Source organism: Petaurus breviceps, unplaced genomic scaffold (assembly GCF_028583685.1).
Source record: "Petaurus breviceps papuanus isolate PSGF00001 unplaced genomic scaffold, PetGlider_PUasm1.0 175, whole genome shotgun sequence".
Lineage (NCBI taxonomy): Eukaryota > Metazoa > Chordata > Mammalia > Diprotodontia > Petauridae > Petaurus > Petaurus breviceps.
In genome coordinates, this window is record NW_027185764.1 from 8,011,341 (window position 1) to 8,037,638 (window position 26,298).

General features: G+C 43.7%; 2 protein-coding genes across 3 annotated transcripts in view; one reads left to right on the top strand and one right to left on the bottom strand.

Moving 5' to 3' along the window:
* Positions 1–18,901, top strand: part of PTCD1 (pentatricopeptide repeat domain 1) — a 19,966-nt gene extending 1,065 nt beyond the window's left edge. For both annotated transcript variants that reach the window (XM_069084727.1, XM_069084728.1), the window contains exons 2-9: positions 496–1,057; positions 5,378–5,518; positions 6,874–7,092; positions 10,864–10,965; positions 11,475–12,227; positions 13,061–13,177; positions 15,809–15,991; positions 17,120–18,901. In XM_069084727.1, the coding sequence (XP_068940828.1) occupies positions 548–1,057; positions 5,378–5,518; positions 6,874–7,092; positions 10,864–10,965; positions 11,475–12,227; positions 13,061–13,177; positions 15,809–15,991; positions 17,120–17,317 (2,223 nt within the window). In that variant the 5' untranslated portion in view covers positions 496–547 and the 3' untranslated portion in view covers positions 17,318–18,901. The remainder of the gene's footprint in view (positions 1–495; positions 1,058–5,377; positions 5,519–6,873; positions 7,093–10,863; positions 10,966–11,474; positions 12,228–13,060; positions 13,178–15,808; positions 15,992–17,119) is intronic.
* BUD31 (BUD31 homolog) lies at positions 18,439–26,002 on the bottom strand. The gene is made up of 5 exons (XM_069084736.1): positions 25,930–26,002; positions 21,796–21,892; positions 19,882–20,004; positions 19,494–19,660; positions 18,439–18,697 (listed from the first exon to the last, which is right to left on the bottom strand). Exons 2-5 carry the CDS (start codon positions 21,887–21,889, stop codon positions 18,647–18,649), a joined length of 435 nt encoding a protein of 144 aa, XP_068940837.1. The 5' UTR covers positions 21,890–21,892; positions 25,930–26,002; the 3' UTR covers positions 18,439–18,646.
* Between the last annotated feature and the right edge of the window lie 296 nt (positions 26,003–26,298).

Here is a 26,298-nt window from a genome sequence, read left to right on the forward strand (position 1 = left end):
CACACACACACACTCTGTGCACTACCCTATATACATCCATTCTCACTGGTGGGACGCGACCATCAGCAGTGCCCTTACACACTTCACTTGGGGAGGAGCCCCTGGGGATGAATGCCTTAGAGCTTGAAAACCCTCCCACCCCAGGGGGGGATTTCTTTGACCTAGAGCTAGCGTAGGAAGATTGAGCCTGTAATGCCTCACACCCTCCTCTCCCCCCCCCCAAAAAAAGGAGGTGCTGGTAGTCTGAGGGGTGATAAATTTGTGTAATACTTTTTAAGAGGCTTTCCTCACAGCCATCCTCTAGAGTAATACAAATTTAACCCCCTTTTATAGGTGATTCTCAGAGAAGTGAACTAATTTGTCCAGTGTAGTGCGGCCATTTTAGGAAGTGGCATGGCTACTTCCAGGATTCTAACTCGGGTCTAGTTATAAAAGCCATATTTTAGTATGTTTGACACTTCTTTTCTTTTTCCCTTAAATTTGAATTGGCTACAGGACCCAGGCTGAATCAGTGAAAAATCCATGGTAGATAACAGCAAGAGGAGACATGAAAATTGTACAGCTGATCTCTAGCCCATGCCTGGCAGGATCATTTGTCCTAAAACACCTTAATCCTTGGGTGGGCCCCAGTGGAACCAGGTGGGTAGGTCAAGGAAAAAGTCTGGTGTTCCAGAGGGGCTCATGTCAGCTGCTTGGATACCTGGGATGGAAGCAGCAGTATGGGATGCCCAGACTATTCGAATCCTCCCTCCCCAAACTCGGATCAAATGACTGGACCCAGAAAAGAGTAAACAGCAGCTCTTTGGAGCCCAGTGAATCATGTTCTCTGTCCCAGCTGGACACAAATGGAAATGAAGAGGAAGAGAGCTTCGGGACCCTGTCTGACAAGTATTCATCCAGAAAAGTGTTTCGGAAAACTACGTCAGATTTGCACAACTTAAGGTTTTGTGAATTTGAGGATGAGGAAGTTGAAATAGTGCAGAAGCGTTGGAAGGGGCGGCGGAACACCCCTCATTGGTATTTCTTTCAATGCAAGAGGCTGATAAAGGAGAACAAGGTGAGTCCCCTAGCTCCTGGTTAGCACCTATGAAAACCACGTCTCAAAATGTCTGACCAACTGACCTGTCACTTTCAGAACTTTGGTTCCAACTACTCTGTAAGAATCTTCCCCTCCAGTCAGACTGGTTTATCCACTGAATCCTAAACACAACAGCGAGACCCCATCCTCACATGGCATCCCCTTTGCCTTCTTCAGTTTAATTGACTAAACCTTTGGGGTTTCAGCCATGTACCAGGCAGCCCTGGGTAGACCAAAATAAAGCAGCCTCTGCCTTCTTAGAGCCTGTAGCCCCCTATTCATACTTCAAGTCTTACCTCTTCCTTCATTTATTCATTCAACATAATTAACTAAAAAGCTATTTTGGGCAAGGCCCCGTGCTAGACAGAGGGATGCAAGGAGAAACAAGACCCAGTCTTGCCCCCACGAAGCTTTTTTTTGGGGGGGGGGGGCTGGGATTTGTACACAAGTCCAGTGTAATATTACAAGTATTTAAGTCCCTACTGGGCCAGGCACTATAAGAGCATTAGAGAGGAGATAAACACCTATTTCGAGCCTATGCTGGGCATTTTGCAGATTATATCTCATTTGATCCTCACAGTGAAACCACTGTAAGTGCTGTTATTACCCCATTTTACAGTTGAGGAAACTGAGACTGACAGAGGTTAAGTGACTTGCCCAGGGTCACACAGCTAGTAAGTACCTGAGGCTGGATTTATTCAGCTCTTCCTGACTCTAGGCTCAGAGTTCTCTCCACTTGACAACCTGGCTGCCTCAGCTGTACTTAAGTGCTACCCTACAGTGCTCCAGCAGTTCAAAGGAAGGAAACATCATTTCTAGCCATAACAAGGTCCATAAACTTGGTTGTTGTTTTCTTAATATATTTTGATGTGTGTTTCAATATGATTGACTTCCTTCATCATCCTGTGTATTTTATACATTTAAAAACATTCTTCTGAGGAGTGCATGGTTTTCCCAGTGAACCAGCAGCCCCCTGACCCAAAGAAGGCTAAGAACCTCTGTTCTATGAGAACAAGGAAGGTTTCCAGGAGCTGGCATCAGAACTGGGCTCCTGAGAAGCTTCTCTGACTCCTCCAATCCATACCGATTTCTTCTCTCTTTTGAACTGGCCTAGCACTTAGCATAGTCCTCATTTGGCACTTGACAGATTGTTCTCTCCCCAGCTAGAGGGAGACTGAGCCCTGTATGCTAGGACATAATGCCATGCGTGAAGTTGGCACTCAGTAAATGTTCATTAACCAAAATGTGTTTGAAAGCGGGCTGTGGAACATAGCCACCAAACCCAGAGGTTTCTGCTGCCTCACAAGCTCTGGTCTGTCTAACCTCGGGTGAGAACAACCACGTAGACTCGAGGAGCACCTGCTGGGCTTCCCCATAGGCTGAATTCAGTCATGGGAGAAGAAGAGCGTCCAGGTACACAGGGAAAAAGAACAAGTGGTAAGGTATAAAGAAAAAAAGTTAGCATTTAAAGATTCTAGGAAAGGGAACCAGTGAAAAGAGAGAAAGTGTGTTGTACAAGGTGAGTGGGGGGAGAAGGGATGGAGAAGAAAATATAAAGGCAAAAGGATTGGGAACATGGTACAGCCCCAACAAACAGAGCAGCCCAACATGGGGAAAACAGGAGCTGTTTTTCCAGGACACGGCCAGCCATTATCAATGAACTGTCCTTCCCTCCCTTCCTCTCAGGAGAGGATGGCTGAGACCCAGCAGGGTGAGGAGCCTCTGAAAAAGGAAGAAATGAGACTCTCAAAGTCTCTACTAGCGGAAATCGCACTAGTGTTAATCCAGGTGACCAAGTAAGCACACATCATGGGATGTGCATGTAGGACATCAAGTTAGAGGAAGGGTGGCCTCCCGGATTGGGCTGGCACAAAGCCACTGTGATATCTGCCCTTTTTTCTTATTTGCAGACAGTGGAAGGCTAAGCAGGTGAAGGGAACCCGAAAATGATTATTGGCATAGCAATGGAGGCTTCTTAGAGATGTTTCTTCTCTCCCCTTACTCCCCATTCCAAAGAAATACTTCTGTATTCTAGACCAGACCTTCTTAACCTGAGGCTGATGAACTTGGTTTTTTGTTTTGTTGGGTTTTTTTTTTTATATTTTGACAAATGTATTTCTGTATAACTGCTTTCCTTTGTGATCCAGTGTATTTTATTTTGTGCATTTAAAAACATTCTTCTGAAAAACCTGGAAAGACTTACAGGAACAGATGCAAAGTGCATTGAGTAGAACTAAAAGAACATTGTACACAGTAGCAGCAACATTGTAAGATAAAACAACTGTGAACGACTTAGCTATTTTTTTTAAAGCAATTGGGGTTAAGTGACTTGCCCAAGGTTACACTGCCATTTTTTTGTGTGTGTGGGTATTAAGCATCTGAGGCCGGAACCGATCCCGGGTCCTCCCGACTCTGGGGCCGGCTCTCTTACTCACTGTGCCACCTAGCTGCCCCCCCTACCCTTCCCCCCCACTTTGCTATTTTTAGCAATACAGTGGTCCCAAACAACACTGAAGGACTTATGATGAAAAGCGATATCCATTGCCAGAGAAAGAATTGATAAAAGGTCTGAATACAGATTGAAACATACTTTTTAAACTTTATTTTTCTTCATGTTGTTTTGGTCTGTGTTTTCTTTTACAGCATGACTAATATGGAAATAGGTTTTGCATGACTATACATATATGATCTATATCAGATTGCTTGCCTTGTCAATGAGGAGGGGAGGATAGGTGTAAAGGTAATGTAATTTGAATTTGAAGATCCCTTTGTGGTGGCAAAGGTAGCGGGTACTTAGCACTTAGTAACTGATCCAGTCTCTGTTGGGGAAACAGAAGGTATGAACTCCTGTCTCCTGTTGCTGACACAGCAGGAAGGGGTTGGCTAAGGGAGGAAGCTAATGCTGTGTGTATGAGAAAAGCCCCAGAGACACCCAGTCAGAATGTCTTGGGACAAGAATCTGGAGGCAGAGCAGCTACAGAAGAGAGAATCGGGAACTGAGCCAGAATTTCCAGAGAACTTGTGGTGGTGGAGCTTCTGAACAGGAGCCCAGGAGAAGACTGGAGAAACATGACCAGGATGCTGAGACCTTGAGCCTTGAATTCCCAGGAACAGAAATTATGAAGGATCTGAGATGGCCTGGACCCTGTGAACTTCAGTGTGGAGCAGGACCTACCCAGAGACCTGGACAAGGAACTGGGAGCTGTCTGCCATTGAACCCAGGTGACAGTCTGGTGAATCCAGGTAGAGTCTGGGACCATGGAAGGAGGTCCAGGCAATCTGAGAACAGGCCCCAAGTCAAGATGAAGAAAAGACCTCTCCTTGGGTACTGAGTAATTATGGAATTGTAGTTTACTAGTGACCTAGGGGTGGAGGGTCCAGTATTTTCTATTGTACTTAGGGGTGGAGGGTCCAGTATTTTCTATTGTACTTAGTGATTAATGATACTTAGTAATTGATTGCTGAATAAGTGACTGATTGAGTTAACTTAAGTGTGCCCCAAAAATGAGTGAAAGACTTTGACTATTGTACTTTGAAACTATATTGTGATTTTACTTAGTAATTGGTTGCTGAATAAGTGACTGAGTTAACTTAAGCTGCCCCAAGAGTGGAAGATTTTGACTATTGTACTTTGAGATGATTGTTCTTTATTCTAAATATTGTGACCACTTTGGTGAAAACTATGTGGCCATTTTAATGATAAGCTGTTGTGAATACTATATTGTGATTTTTTTGTGATAAGTTGTAATATTGTGAATGCTGTACCTTGATTTTCTGTGGATGTTTTGTTTTGATTTGTTATAGAATAAATAGGGTGTTCACTATACTGTGTAATCAGAACTTTAAAGGCTGTTCATAGTAGCAGTCCTCTGGAAAGCTGCTCATGCATGGTGTTACAGTAGGAGGGAGAGAATTTAGAACTCAAAATTTAAAAAATTAATGTTAAAAGTTGTTTTTACACATAATTGGGGAAAATAAAATGCTAAATAAAATTTTTTTAATGGCAAAGAGGAACATTCTAGATCAAAAAAAACTTTAAAAAAACATTCTTCTGAGAAGGGGGCTGTATACTTTACTAGACTTCCCAAGGATCTATGATACAAAAAAAGGTTACCCTGCTGTAAACCAACCTCCCCTTGTGTTATGTGTATATGTACACATACACACACTTATATACACTATTAATCATTACTTAATAATTATTAATAGCAATTTGTATAATTATATAACATGCATATGTGTGTTATGCCAGGCCTAAACATCCTTTCCCATGTTCCTCCTTTTCTGTGATGCCTGCAGTTGGCCGAGGCCCTGGATCTGTTCGAGAGGCAGATGCTGAAGGAGGAACGTCTCCAACCCATTGAATGTAACTATACAGTGCTGATTGGAGGCTGTGGTCGGGCAGGCTACCTGAAGAAAGCCTTTAAGCTCTACAATGAAGTGAGTGCCGGGGAGGGGAGAGAACGGGTCTGTTGAACAAATGAGGCTAGCAAAGATATATGTACATGCGCACGTACTCAACTTTAGTCTAAATGGGACTTTTATTCCTCTTAGTATTTGAGAGATAGCAAGAAATACTGGGCTGAGAACAGTCGTCTCACGGCTTATATTGTATTTTAGGGTTGGCAAAGAACTGTCTTGTGAGGTAGGTAGTGCCAGTGTTGTATCACCAGCTCCATAAATACATGTACATACTTGTGTATACAAACATGCATACATACATACATACAAATACACTCATATACAAAAATAACCGTGTCCATGATTGCCCAGGACTCTAACTAGTCTTAGCTCTGCCACATCAGAGGTAAAGATTGGCCATGGTGACTCCAGAAACAAGTTGAAGCAGATGCCTCCTCTCACCCACCATTCCCCCAACTCCACAGAGATGGGAGGTTCATAGGTTTTTTTCAAAGTATTGACTGTTTTGCTGATTTTTTCCTCCTCTTTTTTTTTCTTTCCTGTTTCTGTTAAAATCAGTCCAATAAATATTAAGTGCCTGCTATGTGCTGGGCGCTGTGCTAAGTGCTGTGGATACAAAAAGAGGCAAAGGACAGTCCCTGCCCTCAAGGAGGTTAGTCTATGAAGGGCGAAGCTAACATGCAAACAAATAGATACAAAGCAAGCTACATATGGGATAAATAGGAAGTAATTAACAGAGGGAGAGCTCTGGTAGTAAGAGGAATTGAGAAGGCGTCCCCAAGGCTTAAAAAAATCCTTTGTTCCAGGGAAGAGATGAATCAAGAGGGAAATTTAGGTAATGCAGAAATAAAAGAAATCAATTAAAAAAATGTTTTTAAGGTATCACTAATTTCTTTAATTAGCCTTGCCTGGGCTGCTGCCTGACACATTGTAAAACCGTGGTTCACAGATTGCTGTTCTTTATGGCATAGCATTCTTTGCCATTGCCCACTTCAGGAGTTGCTTGTGCATTTGAAAGTGTGCATTCCATGCAGTATCCAGCACATTCAACAAAATCCGAGGCTCCCTTGGAGCACCACTGCTGTGGAGGTTTTCGGTGCCCTCTGAGCCGGACCAAGGACAGGCAGGGAAATCAGACTCTCAGGCTCTCCCCCTAGCCGTGCCCAGGACACGCCCCGCTCTTCAGGCAGATCATACCTTGAGCCACCGTTCTCACCTCCACGTGCTTCCCCTACTGAGGCTTCTCTTCATTATCTCATTTCACCCTTCTTGCAGTGAGGTCAAAGTCCAGCAAATAAATGGTTTCCAACGGGAAACTTTCTGGTCCTGTTCAGGAGAGATACTTAACTCTGGCTTTATTTTATTCATTACAGATGAAGAAACGGAATCTGGAGCCGACTGATGCCACTTATACAGCCCTATTTAACGCCTGTGCTGAATCACCATGGAAGGACTCTGCCCTACAGAGTGCCCTAAAGCTTCAACAACAGCTCCAGGCCAGGAACATTGAACTGAACTTGAAATCCTATCATGCACTACTGAAAGCTGCTGCCCTCTGTGCTGACACCAGGATGTGTTTTGAAGTCTTCAAGGTAGGGATCATTTTTTAAAATCATTGTTCAACTCCTCCCACCCTATGGATTCCTAAAGTGGTACTGCCTATACAAGTGGGTGTTCAGTGAATGTTATTAGCCTCCTTATCTCCCCTCATTTTTCCTCCCCAACTAGGTGAAAAACAAGAATCTCAGCTTAGGTAGACAGATGTCATAGCATTTCAGAGGCAGAATTGATTCTGCGTTTTTTTCTGGCACCAAACTCATGCCATTAGTGTTAAGACTGAATATTTGTAAGGGCACAGGTTTATATTTTTACTTTTGGGATCAAGACAGATTCTGAAGGATGTCGGGAGTGTTCAGAAGTCCCCTGTGCTTCTGCAGACACTAGCCAGAGTTCATACCAGCATTTCAAAATCTCCTTCCCTATTGGTGGTGTTAGGATAGTAGTACAGAAGGCCATTCTTCAGACTTGATGTTGGTCAATAAGTAGTCTGTAGTCAGTAAACATTTATTAAACACCTACTATGTGCCAAACACTATACCAGGTGCTTGATAGGAATACAAATGGGGAAAAGAAAGACAGCTCCCGACTCCCCCAACAAAATTACAGTTGAATGGGAAAAGACAACACAAAAAGGAAGTTGAAAAACCTGGGTCTAGGGAGAGCAGGTATCAGACTCAGGGCATGGTGAGAAGTCCCAGAGCTGTGCAGCCAGATCAGAAAGGACACAGGAGTTTGTTTTGCTTTACCATGCATGGGGCAGGGGAGAGAACTAAAGATAGTATTGGCCTCTGACTCCATTTTTTTTTTTAAACAAAGGTAGACAGTGGGAATAACTCAGGTGTTGAGCCCCAGATTTTGAAAAATGATTAAAAAAAATAATCATATCTCTTGCTGGAAATATTACTGTCTGTAATTTTTAGGTGAGACCAAAAGGGTTTTGGATTATTGATAAATTAACATTTAAAAAGAGAGACCTGACATTGACACTCTTCATATACCCTGCCTGCCCAGGTTGTCAAGTTTGTGATTTAAGGCAGTCACCAAGACTGAGGAGGTGGCAGTCTTCCTCCTGGTCAGAGGGGCAAGATCCAAAATTAGATTCCCAGTAAATGTGAACCAGAAGGCCAGGCCAGGGTGATTTCTTCAGAAGGCCAGAATTTAAAAGGGTGAGACAGAAACCAGAAAATAGTAATAACAACACAAGATTTAGGTGGGGAAATGAGATGGAAGAATGCAGGGTAGAGGCTTTGAGGTAGACTGTTTCTGTTACTCCCCCACCAGATTCTCTTTTAAAAGGACTGAATAAATTTACCACTTTTGCCCCACACTTCCCTAAGCTTCATTGACCAGGTCCGTGTCCCCTACTCCTCACTACACTCAGCCAGTAAGGTTTGGGACTCCAGAAGGCATCGCTATCTTCAGAATGCTTACGCCAGCCCTTGGATTGGGATGACATTGGCGAGAGATTTCTTTCTGCCAATTCCAGAGCATGCCCTTGTTCTCTGACTCGCATCGTCTTCTAGCACCTGTACCTCTCTGCCAGGCTAGCAGGCACTACATAGAGTAGGCCCTGTCTCTTCCTTGACTTTAGGAGACACTAAACAGTATCTTTCTGCTCATCTGCTATCAGTGCTAGTGGGCAAGGACTTAGCAGGATGCAGTTCATGGTCAAGTTGACAAAACTCAATAGAGCATAACAGCGCCTTTCACATAGCAAGTACCTTAATCCTTGCTGAATTGAATAGCACTGAGCCCAGCTGATAGGCCATAGGCTTCTCCCCAATGCTTTACAGGGAAGAGGCCTCTTCCCCTGTTTGCCAGATTCTAGGAATAGCTACTGTTGGGCAGCTTAGAGAAGACTCTCCCTCTGTGGTCCAGGGGCTTCCCTTCGTCTTGGCTCACCCCTTTCTGTAGACTGCTTTGACTGCTCCTGGTCATGCTACAAGTCAGCTGGCATGGCTTCTGGCACCACTACAGAGGCATGGACGGGGGGGTTGGTGGAGTGGCGAGCTGGGGGCATATAGGGAATAAAAGAGCAAAAGCTATGGTTCATGTAGAAGGGCGTGGCCTGTCTTGTGATAAGGGAATTCCTCAGTGGGCACTTAGCAGCCTAACCATCATATTGATGTAATGACACAGAGATGTTTGAGGTTTCTGTTTAAACACTATCTGCCCATCAGCTGTGGGTGGGCTTCAAGGCACCACAAAAGCCATCCTCACCCCAGGCCATTGAGGCAGGAAGGAGCTGTCCATAAACGATTTAGAATAGGCCAAGAACCCTAGGAAGCCCTCTCCCTATGCAGCAAAAGGACCTGGGCAAAGTCCAGCTAAGGCCACAGGCCCCCTGCCACCTGGGGCAGCAGCTTCCTCCCCAAAGGGTACAAGGAGCAGCCACTTCCTCAAAGACCTGAGTCAGTCATGACTGCACTCCCCATTCAGGGCCTTGAAGTATGGTGGACAGATCAGAGTATCACAGATTTAGACCTAGACAGATGAGGAGCCTGAAAGTGAGAGCAGGCAGATGACTTGCCCAGGGTTCACACAGCTTGTGGTTGTCTCAAGTCTCTAACAAGCCCAGAGCTCCCTCCACTGCCACTGTCAGCTACAAGTAAGGGATCAGACAACACTGTCCTTTCCTACCAGAGGACTGACTGCACTAGGTGATTAGGGCAACCAGCAGTGTCGATGGGGAAAGAAAAGGACAGGATTGGGGATCAGGGCCAGGCCCAGGCAGACCCAGGGTTTCTTCAGAGCATTAAATCCTGATGGGTAAGACCAGGAGCTGCTGCAGGATCCAAGGTGCAAGCTGAGAGATGGGGACCAGCCATGTTTCTACACAGTGTGTCTCCTCAGCACTTCAGCTGTCTTCGGGGTGCTGCATCCGCTGCCCACTATTGCTCTGTCCAGTTATCAGCAGGCTCGTAAATGGGGTCTGCCATCGCCCCTCCTCACTCGGCTGTGCCAGTGGGGCTTTGGACCCAACCATGTACTTAAGAGGCCTCTTAGCAATCACTGGAAGTTAAGGTGCTGTTGTATATTGAAGAGATTAGGCTTCTTCACTTTGTTAGGATGAACCACAATGAGGATATGTTGAGGGGAGATAGTGAGCATGGTAACCCCAGCTTGTATCTCCTCATATGCTAGACATAGGCTGCTGAGCATCTCAAGAATTCTGGAAGGGGGTGCGGTTAGTAGGAATAAAATGAAAGGAAGCAATACTCTGGACAGCTGGCCTGTTTGTGTCCTTCATGTGAAACTTCCCAAGAGCATAGATTTAGAGTGCAATTAACCTTAGTGACCTCCTTGTTCTATCCCAACATTTTACAAATGAGGAAACTGAAGTCCAAAGTGGTTAGAAGACTCGTTTGTAGTCACCTGGATATGGCTTCTTTATGGTCATGGTAATATGTGGTAACCCTCTCCCTAAACTTTCATCTAAGTGTGGACTCCGCCCTCCAGGAACGAATAAGCAAGCAGGTAGGCAGGTTTAAGACAGACAGTCATGATGTGGATGTGTGTCCATGCATCCAGGGGGGGAAATTTAACCATTTCACACAAATGGAGATATGAGATTAGCCTTCTAAGGGATAAACATATTTAAGAATTAAAGAGTAAATTTTCTTTTCCTTTGATCGATGAATGCTAAATTACCTAGAAGTCACCATAGCATCATACTGAGCATCATATAAATAAAATTAGATCCAGATGCTGCCTGCTAAGGGTTTAATATCTTCTTATCATTCAGTTAATACCTTAGGACCGCCTCAGATTCAAAATAGTAACAGATTTCTCCCCTGCTCTAGGAAATTGTACTCAAAGGTCATGCTATCACCAAAGAGACTTTCAATTTCCTGCTCATGGGCTGCATACAAGACAAGAAGACAGGCTTCAGATATGCCTTGCAGGTCTGTACCTCTCCCCCGAGTGTTGTGAGTACAAGGTCTTTAGGAGATGGACAACCCTTTCAAGGTGTTGAAAGAGATATTTGAACTGTACGCTAAGTGGTAAAGAATGTGGTGGTGCTTGGTGAGAAATAATGTGGGCAGAGACTGGAACCCAGGTCATTTTATCCTTTCCTATGGGAAATGGGGGTAGGGGGGGAGCCACTGGTGTGTAGGGTCCTTTGTTTCTCTTGCCCGTAAAAATGCCTGTCTGAAAAGGCTCCTGGGCAGTTTGAAAATAAAGGCACATTTTTTTCCCAAGTCCACGTTCTCATGAACATTGTTCAGATGCGAGCCAGTGACCCAGATTTGTCGATAAACATTGCAGTGGAGCTGTGCTGGCATGCCCCCTCCTCCGGGACAGAGGTCACCTGCCCCAGACTGGGGACTCAGAGAAATTCCTTGCCTCAGTAGCCTCAGTCTTGTACGTTATTCAAGGGAACCAAAAGATGTCATTTTTTCTTCTGGAGCAGGTTTGGAGACAGATGGTGAAAATGGAGATTGAGCCTAATATTCACAGTTACAATCTGATGCTGTGTGCTGCACGGGACTGTGACCTCGGGGACCCCACAGTGGCTGCAGATTTGCTTCTGAGGATCAAAGAGGAGCCAGCCCTGCTTCAGTTGAAGGCAGAAAAGCAGCACAAAAGGAAGAAAATAAAGGAACAGAAGGCCACCTCAGCCAAACTGGATGTGGACTCCCTGGGGAGGCAGCTGTTCCAGGGAATTTCCCAGGAGGCCCAGGATCCTCCAAGCGCCCAGAAAGCCAGAGAGGCCAGTGAGGTTCAGCCTGAGCTGGAAGATGACAAAGGAGGACTTAATTCCAAACCTGCTGATTCCCTGGCAGTACTAAACCAAAGTCTGAGTGGGGTGGGGCCTGTGAGAGCTAATTCTGCCCACTTTTCAAAACCTGTTTGCGCTCTGCCAAATTTGCTGGATCTCAGGGTATCTCATGTGAATGTGGTCTCTTTAGGGACTGTTGCTACTCCGGCTGACAGGCTGGCTTTAATGGGTGACGTGGATGGCTTCCTGAGTAGGATGAAGGAGGACCACCTAGTGCCTAACATCAAAACGCTGACCCTGTTGGCGGAGATCGTCAGGCCAGACAGCCCATCAGAGGCCTCACTGGTGGCTATTTTAGATGAACACAATGTGGAAGCTGATGTTACATTTTTCAATACATTGATGAGGAAGAAAAGCAAATTAGGGGACCTGCAAGGGGCAAAGGTAAGCCCTTACGCAGTAAGGGGTGAGGGATACGGTTCCAGGGTCCCTGAGCCCTTACGCAGTAAGGGGTGAGGGATATGGTTCCAGGGTCCCTGAGCCCTTACGCAGTAAGGGGTGAGGGATACGGTTCCAGGGTCCCACTTAAAAGCCCCTTCCTTTTTCATTGTCTCCCCCAAGATTTGATCGCTGCCTAGTAGATCTGGGTCCTTTCCGTTGCCGAGGGACCTGTCTCCCCACCACCTTTAGCTGCTTCTTATCTCTCTTCCCAGATGTCCTATGGGCTACTAGAGTTGGTTAGGAACCAGGGAGCTGTCACAGCCGTCTTGAGACTCATCTATTCTGTAGGCCAGGAGTGGGAACCTGCAGCCTCGAGGCCACACGTAGCCCTCTAGGTCCTCAAGTGTAGCCCTTTGACTGAATCTAAACTTCACAGAACAGATCATCTTAATAAAAGGATTTGTTCTGTAAAATTTAGACTCAGTCAAAAGGCCATACCCAAGGACCTAGAAGGCCACATGTGGCCTCAAGGTTGAAGGTTCGCCACCCCCTGCTTTAGGCCTTTCTTACTTTAAGAGGGTCATTGAGCATCAGAAAGAACAGAAGTTCATCCCCCTTAAGTTGACCTAATTTCAGTAAACTAGTGGGCAGTGCTTTCTTTGAAGCTTTGGCAATTGTGTGAGTGAAACAACTCCACAGAATGACTTAGATTGTAAAATCTGCAAGGCCTGAGGAAGCAGGCCTTATCCTTTCTCTCCTCAGCACCTAACAAAGTACCCTGTATACAGTGGTGCTCAGGAAATGTTTGTTCATGGCATCAATGTCTGTTCTTTCAGAAGCTCCTTCCGGTCTTGTCAAAGAGAGGACTCATCCCTAACATGCAGACATTTTGTAACTTGGCCATAGGCTGCTTCGACAGAAGAAATGGAATACAGCTCCTCTCAGACATGAAGGTAAACAGGCCTCCTTGATGACTTTTTAGCAGTGTTTTAAGGTATCCAATTCAGAAAGAGAGCTTAACAGCCCTCGTTTTAAGTTTTCACGTAGTACTATGGTGGACACTGTAAAGAAAGTTACTCAGTTCTTCCTGCTAGATATTAATATTCTCTGATAGTTATGATGAACATACAGAAGATTATTCTGGGAAAATGCCTTTGCAAACCCTTACAGTGTCATATTTGTGAAATGAAGAAATGGTTGCAAGTCTCACCTCTGATAGGTACTGATCATATGATCTCAGGCAAGTCACCTAACCTCTCTGCTCTAGGTAACCCTGTAAGACAGGTGTTCTTAGCCTTTTTTATATAACAACCCTCTTTGGCAATTTACCCTTCTCAGAATAATGCTTTTAAATGCATAAAATGAAATTCATGGGATTACAAAGTAAACCAGTTATGTTGAAATGAAAATGTACAATTTTTTCCCCCTAAGTTCATGGACCCCCTGAAATTTATCCACAGACCCCTTGCAAGTCTACAGACTTCAGGTTAAAAGCCCCTGCTCTGAGATGGTAAGATGTAGAGAAAGTGCTACCCTGAATTGGAACTTCGTCATATAAAAGTTCCTTAAATCAATGAATCCATAAGTCATCTTCCTATTCTGTGAAGTTAGAAAATTGTAACATTATTTCAGGATGAGATCATAAGAGCACAGATTTAAAGCTTAAAAAGACTTTGGAGATTATCTGGTACGATCCCCTCATCTTACAGGTGAGGAAACCTGAAGACCTTGTCCAAAATCATCCAGCTAGTGAAGTGATCTAGCTCACATTTATGCCCCAGGTCCTCTGACTCTAAATCCAGCACACTTTCAGCTGTACCAACCATTGCATTATGGAGTGGTGGACATGAAAGTTTCCAATTTAGAAAGAGTAGTCATCACCTCTCATTTGTCAGGCAGCATGGAAGAAGTGGGATTTCATTAGTTTCTTAAACAAAGGCTTGGTTCATTGGTTGAGGGTGAGCATTTGGAAATAAGTTCTCACTAGGGAGGAAACACCCTTAGAGAGAAGAGGATGCCTTAAGTGGATGCCTCAGGCTTACAGAATACATCCAACCCTGGAGACAGCTCATCTTGCAAAGATGTTTCCTGTTTCCTGCTCCTACTCCATATAGGCATAACCAGGAATATTTTTCTTTGTTATTTTTTCCCAATTACATATAAAAACAGTTAACACTTTTTTTAAATTTTGAGTTCCAAATTCCCTTCTCTCCCTGAGATAGTAATCAATTTGATAGAGGTTATATACGTGCAGTCATGTAAAACATTTACATATTACTCATGTTGTAAAAGAAAACAGACTCCCCCCACCACCACCAAAAAAAAAAATTAAAACTAATATGCTTTAATTTGTAGGTTCCGATCATTGTATTACTGAAAATAGCTAAACCATTCACAGTTGATCATCATGCAATGTTGCTGTTACTGTTTACAATGTTCTCCTGGTTCTGTTCACTTCACTTTGCTTCATCAGATCACTTAAGTCTTCCCAGGTTTTTCTGAAGTCTACCTGTTCATCATTTCTTATAGCACAATTCCATTACAATCACATACCACAACTTGTTCAGCCATTCCTCAATTGATGGGCATCCCCTCAATTTCCAATTCTTTGCCATCACATAAAGAGCTGCTATAAATATTTTTGCACAAATAAGTCCTTTTCCCCTTTTTTGGATCTCTTTGGGATACACCAAGTAGTGGTATTGCTGGATCAAAGAGTATGCATAGCTTTATAATCCTTTTAGGCATCTCACTTCTTGGCTGTGCCAGGGGCCTTAGGGCCTCACTGCTGGGCTGCATCAGGGGCCACAGTGTCTCAAGGTTTGGGTGCTGGCTTGCCTGGACAGTGCCTATGCTCCCCTTTAAAACAAGTGAGACAGACCTTTTCCTGCCAGCCTAAGTTGTCTTGGGCTTAAGAATTTTTACCCCATTCTTTTGTTGGTTTTGCCACTCGAGAATTTATTTTGAGACACTATTTTATAGTTGTCTGGTGGTACATTTTGAAGAGTTCAGGTGAGTTCCTTCCTTACTCCACTGTCTTGGCTCTACCAGACGCCATTACAGAGACTATTCATGGAACCCACATTTCCCGAAGAAAAGACAAATCCCTTTAGTATCCATTTCATTCAAACACACATGCACTGAGCTATATCACCATGACTATCACTGTACAAAGGCAAAAATTACCTTTTTCTCTGAAAGCCGGGTCTGTTTTGTGCCTCCAGAAAATAGTCATGGGCCTTTTCTAGTACTCACTACCCTACCATGAAGAATTCCTCTCGTGTTCTTCACCTATACCAGTCCCTCTCTTTTCCTGTGGTTGCCCTGTTTCTCCACATGCTTTTGGAAAAGACATAACTTGCCTTAACTCCCTGGATGGCCCTATATTTACTTCAAGGAATAATAGCACAACTTAATGTCTGTATAAGCCTCTGACACATTGGTTCTCTCTGACCTGAGGTCTCAACAGGTTAACATAATCACTATTTCCTTCAAATCTAACCCTTGACAGCACATCAAAGGGCTCTACTAGCCTCAGTCAGCCCTGGTGGAGATTGCTTGTTTAATATCTGTGGCTATTTCAGACATGCAAGGTGATCCCCAACGCCCACATCTATAGCGCCCTCATCAATACAGCTGTGAAGAAGCTGGACTACATTTATCTCATAGAGATCCTTCAGAGCATGAAGAAGAATGAGGTCCCTGTGAATGAAGTCATAATCCGACAGCTGGAGTTTGCGGCTACCTACCCTCCTACATTTGACAGGGTATGTGTCCTAGGTCTTAAAGAAAACACTTACATCCTGGGAATGAAGTGGCAGTCTTTTAGAGCCAGGTACATTTTTAATAAAGGGTGGAGGGCAGTAAAATCCACATTCAACCTTCTCCTGCTATATTTAGCCCATGTGAGGATACCTATAGTAATAGAGTCTGATGGTGTCCCCTTTTTAATTCCTAAGCTGCTATCAGCCAAATTACTCATTGTTAATAATTTCTAAATATCTACTCTTTGCTGTGACACAAATCTTCCAATCAGAGGATTGATGGGTAGCCAAGGAAGAGTCCTTTGCAAACAGAAGTTAAATTAATGTGCAAGTAAGTTTTGCATAGCTTTCTCTTTATATATAAAAGCATACAGAGCAAGCTGTCTGCATCTCCTTCGTGTTCTCCCCAGAGCTGAGTAGGGATGATATTTTCTAGAGATCATGGCATTGTGTAGTAATAGATTTCAAGACTGACTTGTTCAACTACTGGGATTTTGCAAAGTGAGGAAGCTCAATTCTAGAAATGAATCCCCCAGGGTCACAATGGTAGAGTTTACATAGGACCCAAGTCTCCCAACCCAACTACAGAATATTTCACCTGTGCTCCTTAAGGTTTTTAAGAGCTAGAGAGAGTTTGGGAGGCAAACAGTAGAGGGTGCCTTTTGTCAGTGCTGCAGTAAAGGCCACAATAGAAGGGTTGAAGAAATCCCACCCCAATGGCACACTTCAGGGAGGGGCAGCTTCCTTCCTCTGAACTGGTTTCTTCAGTAAAATGGGGATACCTGTCCAACCTATATAGCAGGGTTATAAAAGCCAGTTGAGATGATATACAGGAAGCAATTTGTAACCTCGAAGCACTATAAAAATATAAACTATCATTATTGGCTAAGTATATTTGCATAGTATCAAGCCACTTCTGTAGTAAAACATTGAGTCATGATCTCCATTCCCCATCAGAAACCCTCCACACAGTACCTTTTTTTTTTTCAACTGAAACTAAATGTAACAAGCTTTTATGGTAAGAGACCCTTTCTCAACTCACCTAAGAATTTCTCCCTCAGTGTTTCATTTGTGGTAGCTAGTTTATTTTTAGTCTTCAATCTCATGTATAACTGGATTTTTCAATTATAGTACAAAGGGAAGAATACCTACTTGGAAAAGATTGATGGTTTTCGAGCTTACTACAAGCAGTGGCTGAAGGCGATGCCTGCAGAAGAGACTCCCCATCCCTGGCAGAAATACAGAACAAAACCTAAGAGAGATGAAGTTAGTGGAGAGGAAGCTAAAGTAACCAAAGGCATGGGAGGCCAGCAAGAACAGACACTGTGAAGATCTGCAGAGGACTGACAACATAGACCAACTTTGGGACATGTTGCAAAAGCCCAGAAAGCCCCAATTGTTAGATGGTTAGTTGTCCACAAAGGAGACATAAAGTGGAAGCAACATGGGTTCAGGTGTCTCATAGGCATGGCACTTTATACGTCCAGTACTCATTACTGGCCAGAATATAACTGGGGTCTTATTGCATTTTAGAATGCTTTCAGTAGACTTTGTTACATACCAGCTGGTGTACCAGCTTTTGTTTCCTGAATTACTAGGCTCACAAGGCTGTTTCTACCAGTTTTTTGAACAGTGCACCAAGAAAATAATATCCAGAGGGTAGCCAGGATGGTGATGGGCTTTGTGTTCAGATACAGGGAGTCAGAATATTTAGCCTGGAGAAGACCTGGGTGGAGGAAACCATATGATGGCAATCTCCCAAGTATTTGAAGGGATGGCATGTAGAGGAAGGATTAGATTTACCATTCTTGGGCCCCAAGGGGCAGAACTAGAAATAGATGGAAGTTGAAAAGACAATTTTAAATTTAAGGAGAAATTTCAAATTATCTATTTAGAAGTAGGTTGAGATCCTCAGGAAGTAGTGGGTTCTCCTTTATTGAGGGTCTTCATGCAGAAGCTGGTATTTTAGAGGGAATGGCTGCTCTGAGGTCCCTTCCAAGTCTGCAAATCCTGGGATAAAGCCTTCATTGTCTTCAGACTATAGGATATCTCTATTCTGAGGTGGCCTATAATAATGTTAAGAGCTTTTTATCTTAAGAGTCAAAAGACAGTTGGAATGTTGCCTTTCAATTATTACTTCTGTGGCAAGGCACCTAACCCTTCCTGAATTCTTCCTATTTATAGTTAGAAACCCTATAGCATAGTAACTGGCCTCAGAGCCAGGCATGCCCAACCTCAGATGCCAGCTGTGCACATCAGGTACACATCAGATTCGAAGAACCTCTAAAGTCCCTTCCAACTCTTAATTCTGTGAACCTGTTTCCTCATCTGTAGGAGATATTTGCACTAGCTAACCCTACAGGGCCATGAGGAAAACACAAGAGTTTTATGAGGAAAAGTCTTGTCTATATTTTAATATTATCCTGTTTGTGTACAAACTACAGCATGAGTTACCAATGGTTAAAGGTTTTATTTTAAATCACAGATAATTACAGTTGATTAACACAGTCTTTCATTTGCCACTATGCTACAGTCACAGGTTGTAGCTTTGGAGAGCAAGAGTTATCCAGGGAAAAGTGTTCACTTCTAACAGCTACTCATGGAGATGAACAATAAAAATAAGCCAGAAATGGAATCTGTCCATCACTTCGAGACCTGTCAGCCAGAGCATCCACGGCAGCCACAGTGGGTACACTCGATGATCCGCCCCTATAAAACAAAGGCAGGAGGTCATTTATTCTGATGGATACAAGATAAAAACTGATTCTGTCACCTGTTGATAAATTTTGTTAACCTGATCTAATGGATTTGTGGCATTAGTGAAAAAATGCCACACAGAAGGAAAGTAACTGTAAATGTCCACTGATTTCAAACACCCAAAGAATAAAAATTTAGAACTCAAGTCTTTAAAAACTTTGTAATGATATGGCTAAAGACAGGATTTTTACCAATTATGTGAAAGGCTTCATAATACAAATTAATTAGTAAGAATCTTGCATGTCATAAATGAATTCAACATTCCAAAAGATATCCTATAATTATCTTTAAGAAGTCAGACACTTCTTTTCTGTTTTAAATAAAAAGAAACAAAATTTAATCCTAAATAGAGCCCAATTCAAGTAACAGCTAAATCAATTCTACAGATCTCATTTTCATGGGGATTGGATTGAACCATAAAGATCTGAAGCACTCCGACATCTTTTTTCACCATTATCCGTAGGGATTATATAACCCAAAATCTTGCCCATCTCATGCATTAAACAGAAAAACAGGACACACAAGACAACCATTAGGGAAATGGTCATGTTAAAGGAAGGAGCCAAAAGACCACAAAAGAGAACTAAAACCCACAACCATTACAATCAAAATCTACATAGAAAAGATACAAGTGATTAAATTATTAGAATACTAAGCAACATTATTAATCTACAGAAAATAAAATTCAGAATGATCCTAGAAATTTAGCTCTCTGGCTGTGCAGAAGTACCAGCAGGAAAAAGCTTACCACTTCTAATTTGCTTTTTGGAACCCTGCATATACAGTTGGTTCCAAAATTTGTATCACGAGTTTGGATGCAACGGAGGCAGCACAGATTTTCATATCCCTGCTTTTTCCACTTGGCAATCAAGTTTTTATCTGCATAACCTTCTTTAATGCAGTATTCATATAATTCTGTCAGAGAAGAAAAAAAACATTAGATATCTGTCCATATAAACTCCACTATCCTTCAGTAAGGTGTAAGGGAGAGAAAGGGAAGGAGTTAAGTACATTTTACCAATGTGTTTTTGTTGCTTAGTGATCAGAAAAAAAAAAACTGAAACTTGCTAAGGTTTCAGAAGTGACATCCATTATTTAATTATTCTTGAAGTTAAGAACACCATTCAACTGATTACCTCTACTTATGGCTTTCCTCTTATAAAAGAGGTCAAATATATATCTTGTTTTCTGATGGTGGATCCTGAAGATTGGCCAAAGAGATTCTACTTTCCTCTTTCCTTCATGAGGTTCAGTTTCAGCTAGAGAGAGAAAGACACATAAGTTAGGACAGAGGTTCTGCCATGATTTTCTAAGAGGGAAAAAAAAAAAAGTCTGTAAAGTTATTTCCATAAACAATGACCTATGGGGGGAAAGAAGTTAAATGATGTAAGCATAATTTTCTAGCAGTTCACTGAATATTAATCTGCATCCTATTCTTCTTAAAAGCCTTTTTTTCTTTAACAATTTTTTGTTTAAGGAAAACCACGGGTCAAGGTTTCAAAGTCTGAACACTGAACACACGGGGGGTACTCAAGTCACTGCTTTTTGAATAAGTAAATCACAGAAAATAAACATGAAAAGGCAACAAGTGGAGAAAATAAATGTAGTGGGGGATTTAACCCTAAAAAACTGGAGTTGTGCCGTTACAACAAAGCGAGGAAGCTGGTCACCCTAACATGAACCTTTACAGTGAATAAGTAAAGAGGAATATAAGAAAAGCCACACCAAGGTCATTGTCATGTCCCACAAAAGAGTCTGTAGTGACATCCATGCAGCAAAAGTATTACAGAGCACCTGCTATATACAAGACCGCAGTCTGCTCATCACTTTATACGTAATACAAAAAAGTGGGGGCAGCTAGGTGGTGCAATGAGTAAGAGCTCGGAGACAGGCCGGAGTCAGGCCTGAAGATACACACACACACACAAAAATGGCTGTGGAACCTTGGGCAAGTTACTTAACCCCAATTGCTTTTAAAAAAAAAAAAAGTCCCTTAACATTTATGTTCTACAAGTTCCTATCCAGGTAGAAATCGCTACAATAAGAACATTTATAGATTAACAGACAATAAGGAAAAGATGATTAGCAAAGGAAAACGAAAACAGGCAGATGCTGACCTAGGATAACAGGAGCAGACCAAAATTTGAAAGTATATATATATATGTAAGCTACAGTGGGTTGTTTTTAAATTTCCATTTGAATAAAGGTCTAAATAAGCAAGCAATTCTAATGCACCTTGTCAGTCTTCTCAAATAAGATTCTATATATATGCTCCATTAAAGAATTTCGTTTCCTAAATCAAGAATAAAAGTGTTGTCTCTTGGTTCTTCAAGTTCAACCCCTTCATGATCAGTCCTTGTTATATAATTATAGAAAAGATTAAAGAGTCAGATTTTTAGAATCAGAAAGGATTTTAAGTCACAAACTTCCCCCAAGGGGATTTGTTCTATGAAGTTTGGATTCAGTAAAAGACCTGAACTTAGAGGGCCACATGTGGCCTCAAAGGCCAAAGGTTCCCCACCCCAGTCTTGTATAAGCCCCTCATTTTCCAGAGAATAAATGACTAAACAACTTCCTTACTTCACACTTCCTTTTGGTAAATTTTGGTAAAAAAAAAAATAAAGACCTCCATTCTGGAAAAGGGACCCAGACTTAGCCACCACCATTTCAATGGATACCCACCTTTTCTGCCCCCACCCCTTTATGTGTTGTATTCTTCCATCAGAATATTAATTCCTTCAGGACAAAGATTTCTAATTGAATCCCCAATGCTTAGAACAGCACATAGTAAGGGCTTAGTAAATCTGTGTTGACTTGTTACCACAGATATTAAGTAGTAAAGGTAGGATTAAAATTCAAGTCCTCTGGCTCCAAATCCAATAATCCTTCCATACATCACATGGTAGGTGTCCAAAAACATTAAAGCAAAGAATGGGCATGGGTCTGTGCTGTCATTGTAATGAAGTGCTGTAAATCAGATGGAATTACTACAGGTGATTGATTATTCAGTCAGATCAGTCTAATATAGAAACTGAAAAGGCTCTTCTCACCTTCTCTCATCTTCTGATCCAATTCATCCAATGTAGGTTCAATTAGCTCCCAGCCATCTGGAGGAGCTTTCCTGCTTCTTTTTACTTTAGGCATCTTCTACAAAACAACACAAAAGAATTTCAAAAATAAGTTAAACAAGTTGGTTCCTGATACTCAATTCCACAAAGGATAGGCTTGGTTATGTAAGTGTAATGCCAAGCAAAGGCAACTTCCAAGGTTCAAAATACCAGCATAGCCACTCTCCATTTTATTCAGTGACAAATTAAGAACAGAGAAAATCAAAACATAGCATTTGCCAAGTATAATTCAATAATTTCCAGCCACTACTCCACCCCTGGGAAGTACATTCATTTAGTCAATCCCAAAGACCCTCTTCTCAAATGGAGATTAGATTCTACTCATAAACAAAGTATATTCATTTGGTCAGTCACAGAGCACAAAAAAAAGCTCAAAAGTTTCCCACCCCTGGATCACAACTGAATTACAATTATCAGTTAACACCAGCACCTTCTCAAAAGGGGCAGTGGAGAGCACAAAGGCCATCTATCCCTGAGTTACTACAAGGTTAAGCTATCATCACAGCATTTAATACCCAAAGAGAGGTCTTTTCTTCATCTGGACCAGAAGCAAGTTCTCAGCAATTTCTGTTCCTGGGGAGACAAAGCTTAACAAGGCCACAAGATACATTGCCAGTGTCCACATTAATTCATTCTCTCTCTACAGAACAGTCCTAGGTCCCCTGAAAACATTACCAAAACCCTCTTCCAGGATTTCTGTAAACATACAACAAGAAAATCCTTCTTCAGGGCTTCTGAACCAACAGCAAGGTTCCAGGACCTCTGCACAACAGCACTGTCCTTCACAGAGGACTATTCTGGCAAAACAACATCAAAACAGACAAAGTAACAGCACCACAGCCATGTGTGATAGTAATGGCAATTAAAGATTCCCCTGTATTGGCTTGGTTTTCAAATTGATTGTATTAAAACCCAGAGTTTGTTAATCCCACCTGTGGGATGGGCTTGTTGATGTGAAAATAAAAGTCCTGAACTGGGAGGAGCTGGTGATGTAGATTTGGAGAGATAAGAGAGAGGTGGAAGATCTTTTTTGGAAGCAGCACCTCGTGGAGAGAGAGAGACTAAGAGAATTGCTGGTAGCCGCTTTGAATTGCCCTGGACTTTTGAGACCTGCCCCCTGAGCTGCCAAGGACTGAGGAGACATGGCTGTTTTGCTGGTACTTTGTCTGTCTGTTTTGATGTTGTTTTGCCAGATTTGTCCACTGGTGAAAGACAGTCCTTTTGTTGAAGAAGTCCTGGAACCTGGCTGTTCGCTAAGAAGCCCTGAGACTGTCCTGCAGACAGAGAGTGAATACTGTCCACTGGTGAGGGACAGTACTGTTGTTGCAGGGGTCTGGAGACTGTCCTGCAGACAGAATGAATACTGTCCACTGGTGAGGGACAGTACTGTTGTTGCAGGGGTCTGGGAGCCTTTCTGTTGGTTCAGAAGCCCTGAAGGATTTTCTTGTTGTATGTTTACAGAAATCCTGGGAGAGGGCTTTGCTAATGTGTTCAGGGGTTCTAGGGCTGTTCTACAGACAGAGGATAAATTCATGAAGGGACTGGCAATGTATCTTATGGCCTTGCTAAGCCTTGTCTCTCCAGGAACTAAGATTGCTGAGAACTTGCCTCGTGTCAAGATGAAGAAAAGACCTCCATTTGGGTATTAAGTGCTGTGTTTAAACTTGATGTAACTCTGGGGTAGATTCAATTGTGATCCAGGGGTGGGGAACTTTTGACCTTATTGTGCTCTGTGATTGACAAATGAAGGTACTTTACCTATGTTTGGAAACTAATCTCCATTTGAGAAGAGGGGTTTTGTGGTGGACTTAATTAAGGTATAGCCTAGGGGTGGAGTAGTATTTAGAACAGAGACTTTGTAATTGATTGAATGATTGGAAGATCCTGGGGTGGGGTAGTACTTGGAGATTATTTAATCACACTTAGTAAATGCTGTATTTTGAATGATGTCATGTTTTGATCTTCTCTGTTCTTGGTTTGTCACTGAATAAAATAGAGAGCACCTATGCTGGTATTTTGAACCTGGGAAGTTGCCTTTCTTTTGGCATTATATTACACCATGTCTCCTCAGTCCTTGGCAGCTCTGGGTGGCAGCTCTCAAAAGTCCTGCACAGCTCGAACTGGCCCTCAGCAATCCTCTCTCTCTGCCTCCACGATGCTGCTTCCAAAAGTTCTTCTGCCTCTCTGTCTGCTTGTGCCTCCCTAAATCCACAGCACCAGCTCCCTCCCAGTTCAGCCCTCTCTTTTCATGTCAACAAGTCCAACCCACAAGTGGGATTCACAAGCTCTGGGTTTTAATACTTAACCTGGAAACCAAGCCAATAAGAGATCTTTACATTCCATTACTATTACAACCTCACTCAAAGTGAGAACCTGAAGAGGTCTTAGCCTAAAAGGGCCAGGGTCTCCCATTGCCTCCTGGGCCATCTCCAGTGGTCCTGATGAATATCTGGCCACTGGACCCAGATGGCTCTGGAGGAGAAAGTGAGGCTGGTGACCTTACACAGCCCTCCCTCACTCAAAGGGAAGTGAACTGCAAGTTGTGTCATCATTTCCCTGATGCCACGTCCTCTCCCAGAAGGAAGGACAACCTGAAGTTAACTAAACCTCCCTGGGCCTCAACTGTAAAATGAAGAGTTGGTACTTCATTCTCTCTAAGGTCCCTTCCAGTGCCTGGGAAAGCCTAGGAAGGGACATGATCACTTATATATACATGAGTAATCACAACCTCCAGTGAAGTGCTACCTATGATGGTAAAGTTCACCTAATCCTGTGTAGCAGCAAGCACCCCAGTGTCCCTGGGGTTGCTGCCACCACAGGTTCTTGGATCTGCTTTGATAAGGGAAAGCAACTCAAAATGGGTTAACAAGCTTACTTTAATCAGTCAAATATGTATCGTTTACCTAGCTCAAAGGAAAAAGGTCTGCACCCTGAACTTCAGAGTATACAGACGGAATTATCAAGACAGAGAAACAGATCAAGTAGACAGTTTTCAAACTGTCCAACCATTATATCCATACCCAATCAACATCTGGGTTTCAACATCTGGGTTTTTTCAAAGCCGAGGGGGGGCCCTCAACAACGGCTTCCCAGAATCCAGATCAAATCACAGAACACTTCTCAAAGTGAGCCCCAAAACAAAGCCTCAAATCAGGCCTTCTCCTGGCTCAGAGACTGTAACAACCTTAATGACTTACTGGTCAATCAAAAAGTATCTTCTGAAAAACCAGCCTCCCACCCCAGGCTCCAGGTGCACTTTAGCCTAGGGGCAGGGAAGATCTTTAAAATTTACATTCCCATTACATCTGCGACCAACAAGGGCTTTCCCTTTGGTACCTCACAGCGCAATTTCTTCTATATCTCCCCCAGGCACTGTCCCGGGAAAGCCGTGTGATGCACTTCTCCCCCACTGCCATCCCAGCCTCCGGCTGGGCTGCCCTGCGGACTCCACTGGGACAAGAACCACGCTTCAGGCAGAACCGCTGCCACTCCCCACCCCCCAGGGCCCAGCCCCAGCGCCGGGCTCTGCACGAGGGTCCAAAGTAGATGTTTATGAAACTGCATTAGATCTAGAAACAATCCTCTAAGTACAGCACGTCAAGTACCACCGAAGGGCCGAGGCCTGGACGAGGGAGGGGACTCGCCGAGGGGGCACACGCACAATGGTGACTGGCAGGACTCCAAGTCTCCCCGATTACGCGACACTTTCTGTCACCAGCGGTTTAAAAAGGGGAGCCCCTTGCCGCGGACACCTCCTCCTCCCTCGACCACCCACAGAACAACTCCAGCACCGGGGGAATGGCGGCCTGGACCCTCGCGCCCTGGAAGAGAGGCCGCTCTCCGCCTCCCTGCGGAGCCGGCCTTCGGGCCGGGCGTGGGGAAAGGGGGGGGGGGGGTCTCTTCACTAGGCTCCAAGGCGAGAGGCAGAAGTCGCTTCTCCCCTCACGGACTTCTCTCAGTGTGACGGGAAGGGAGACCGCAAAGTCCCTCTGGGATCCGGGAGAGCCGAGAGGAGCGAGGGAGCATCGCCAAGAAAACTACTGAGACAAAACCTACCACCAGCTCCGACGACCACCGGCCCGGCTTCCGTTTCTGTCCTACCGCTCCGACCCGACGCTTGTCCCCTAATAAATACGTCACGGGCAAGGACCTCCCGGCCCCTTAATGTGACGTTCCCGTCCCGCCACAGGCGAAGGCCTAGCCAAGGTATTGCGTCAGTTTGGTCGTCTATGGTATTGCCTGCGAAGAATTCTAATTCCCTAGGCCCAGGGCTGGGTTGAGCTCCTTAATGGGGCAGCCTGACCTTCTCTGGGGCGTGGAGCTGATGGCCTACTCAAGCTCCGGTGTTGGGGAGTGCCCGTGAGAGGGGCGCTGGCGGTACCGGGGCGCCGGCAGGCGCCTGGGACAGCCGCGTCTCGAGCTCTT

What these genes read in the sequence shown, in the direction of transcription:
- BUD31 (XM_069084736.1), bottom strand. Translation starts at nt 21,889, where the DNA reads ATGCCTAAAGTAAAAAGAAGCAGGAAAGCTCCTCCAGATGGCTGGGAG. An exon ending in GAGGAAAGCCATAAGTAGAG is followed by an intron (nt 19,661 to 19,881) that starts GTAATCAGTTGA and finishes CTTCTCTGACAG; the next exon opens with AATTATATGAATACTGCATT. An exon ending in CAAAAAGCAAATTAGAAGTG is followed by an intron (nt 18,698 to 19,493) that starts GTAAGCTTTTTC and finishes TTTGTTTTATAG; the next exon opens with GGGCGGATCATCGAGTGTAC.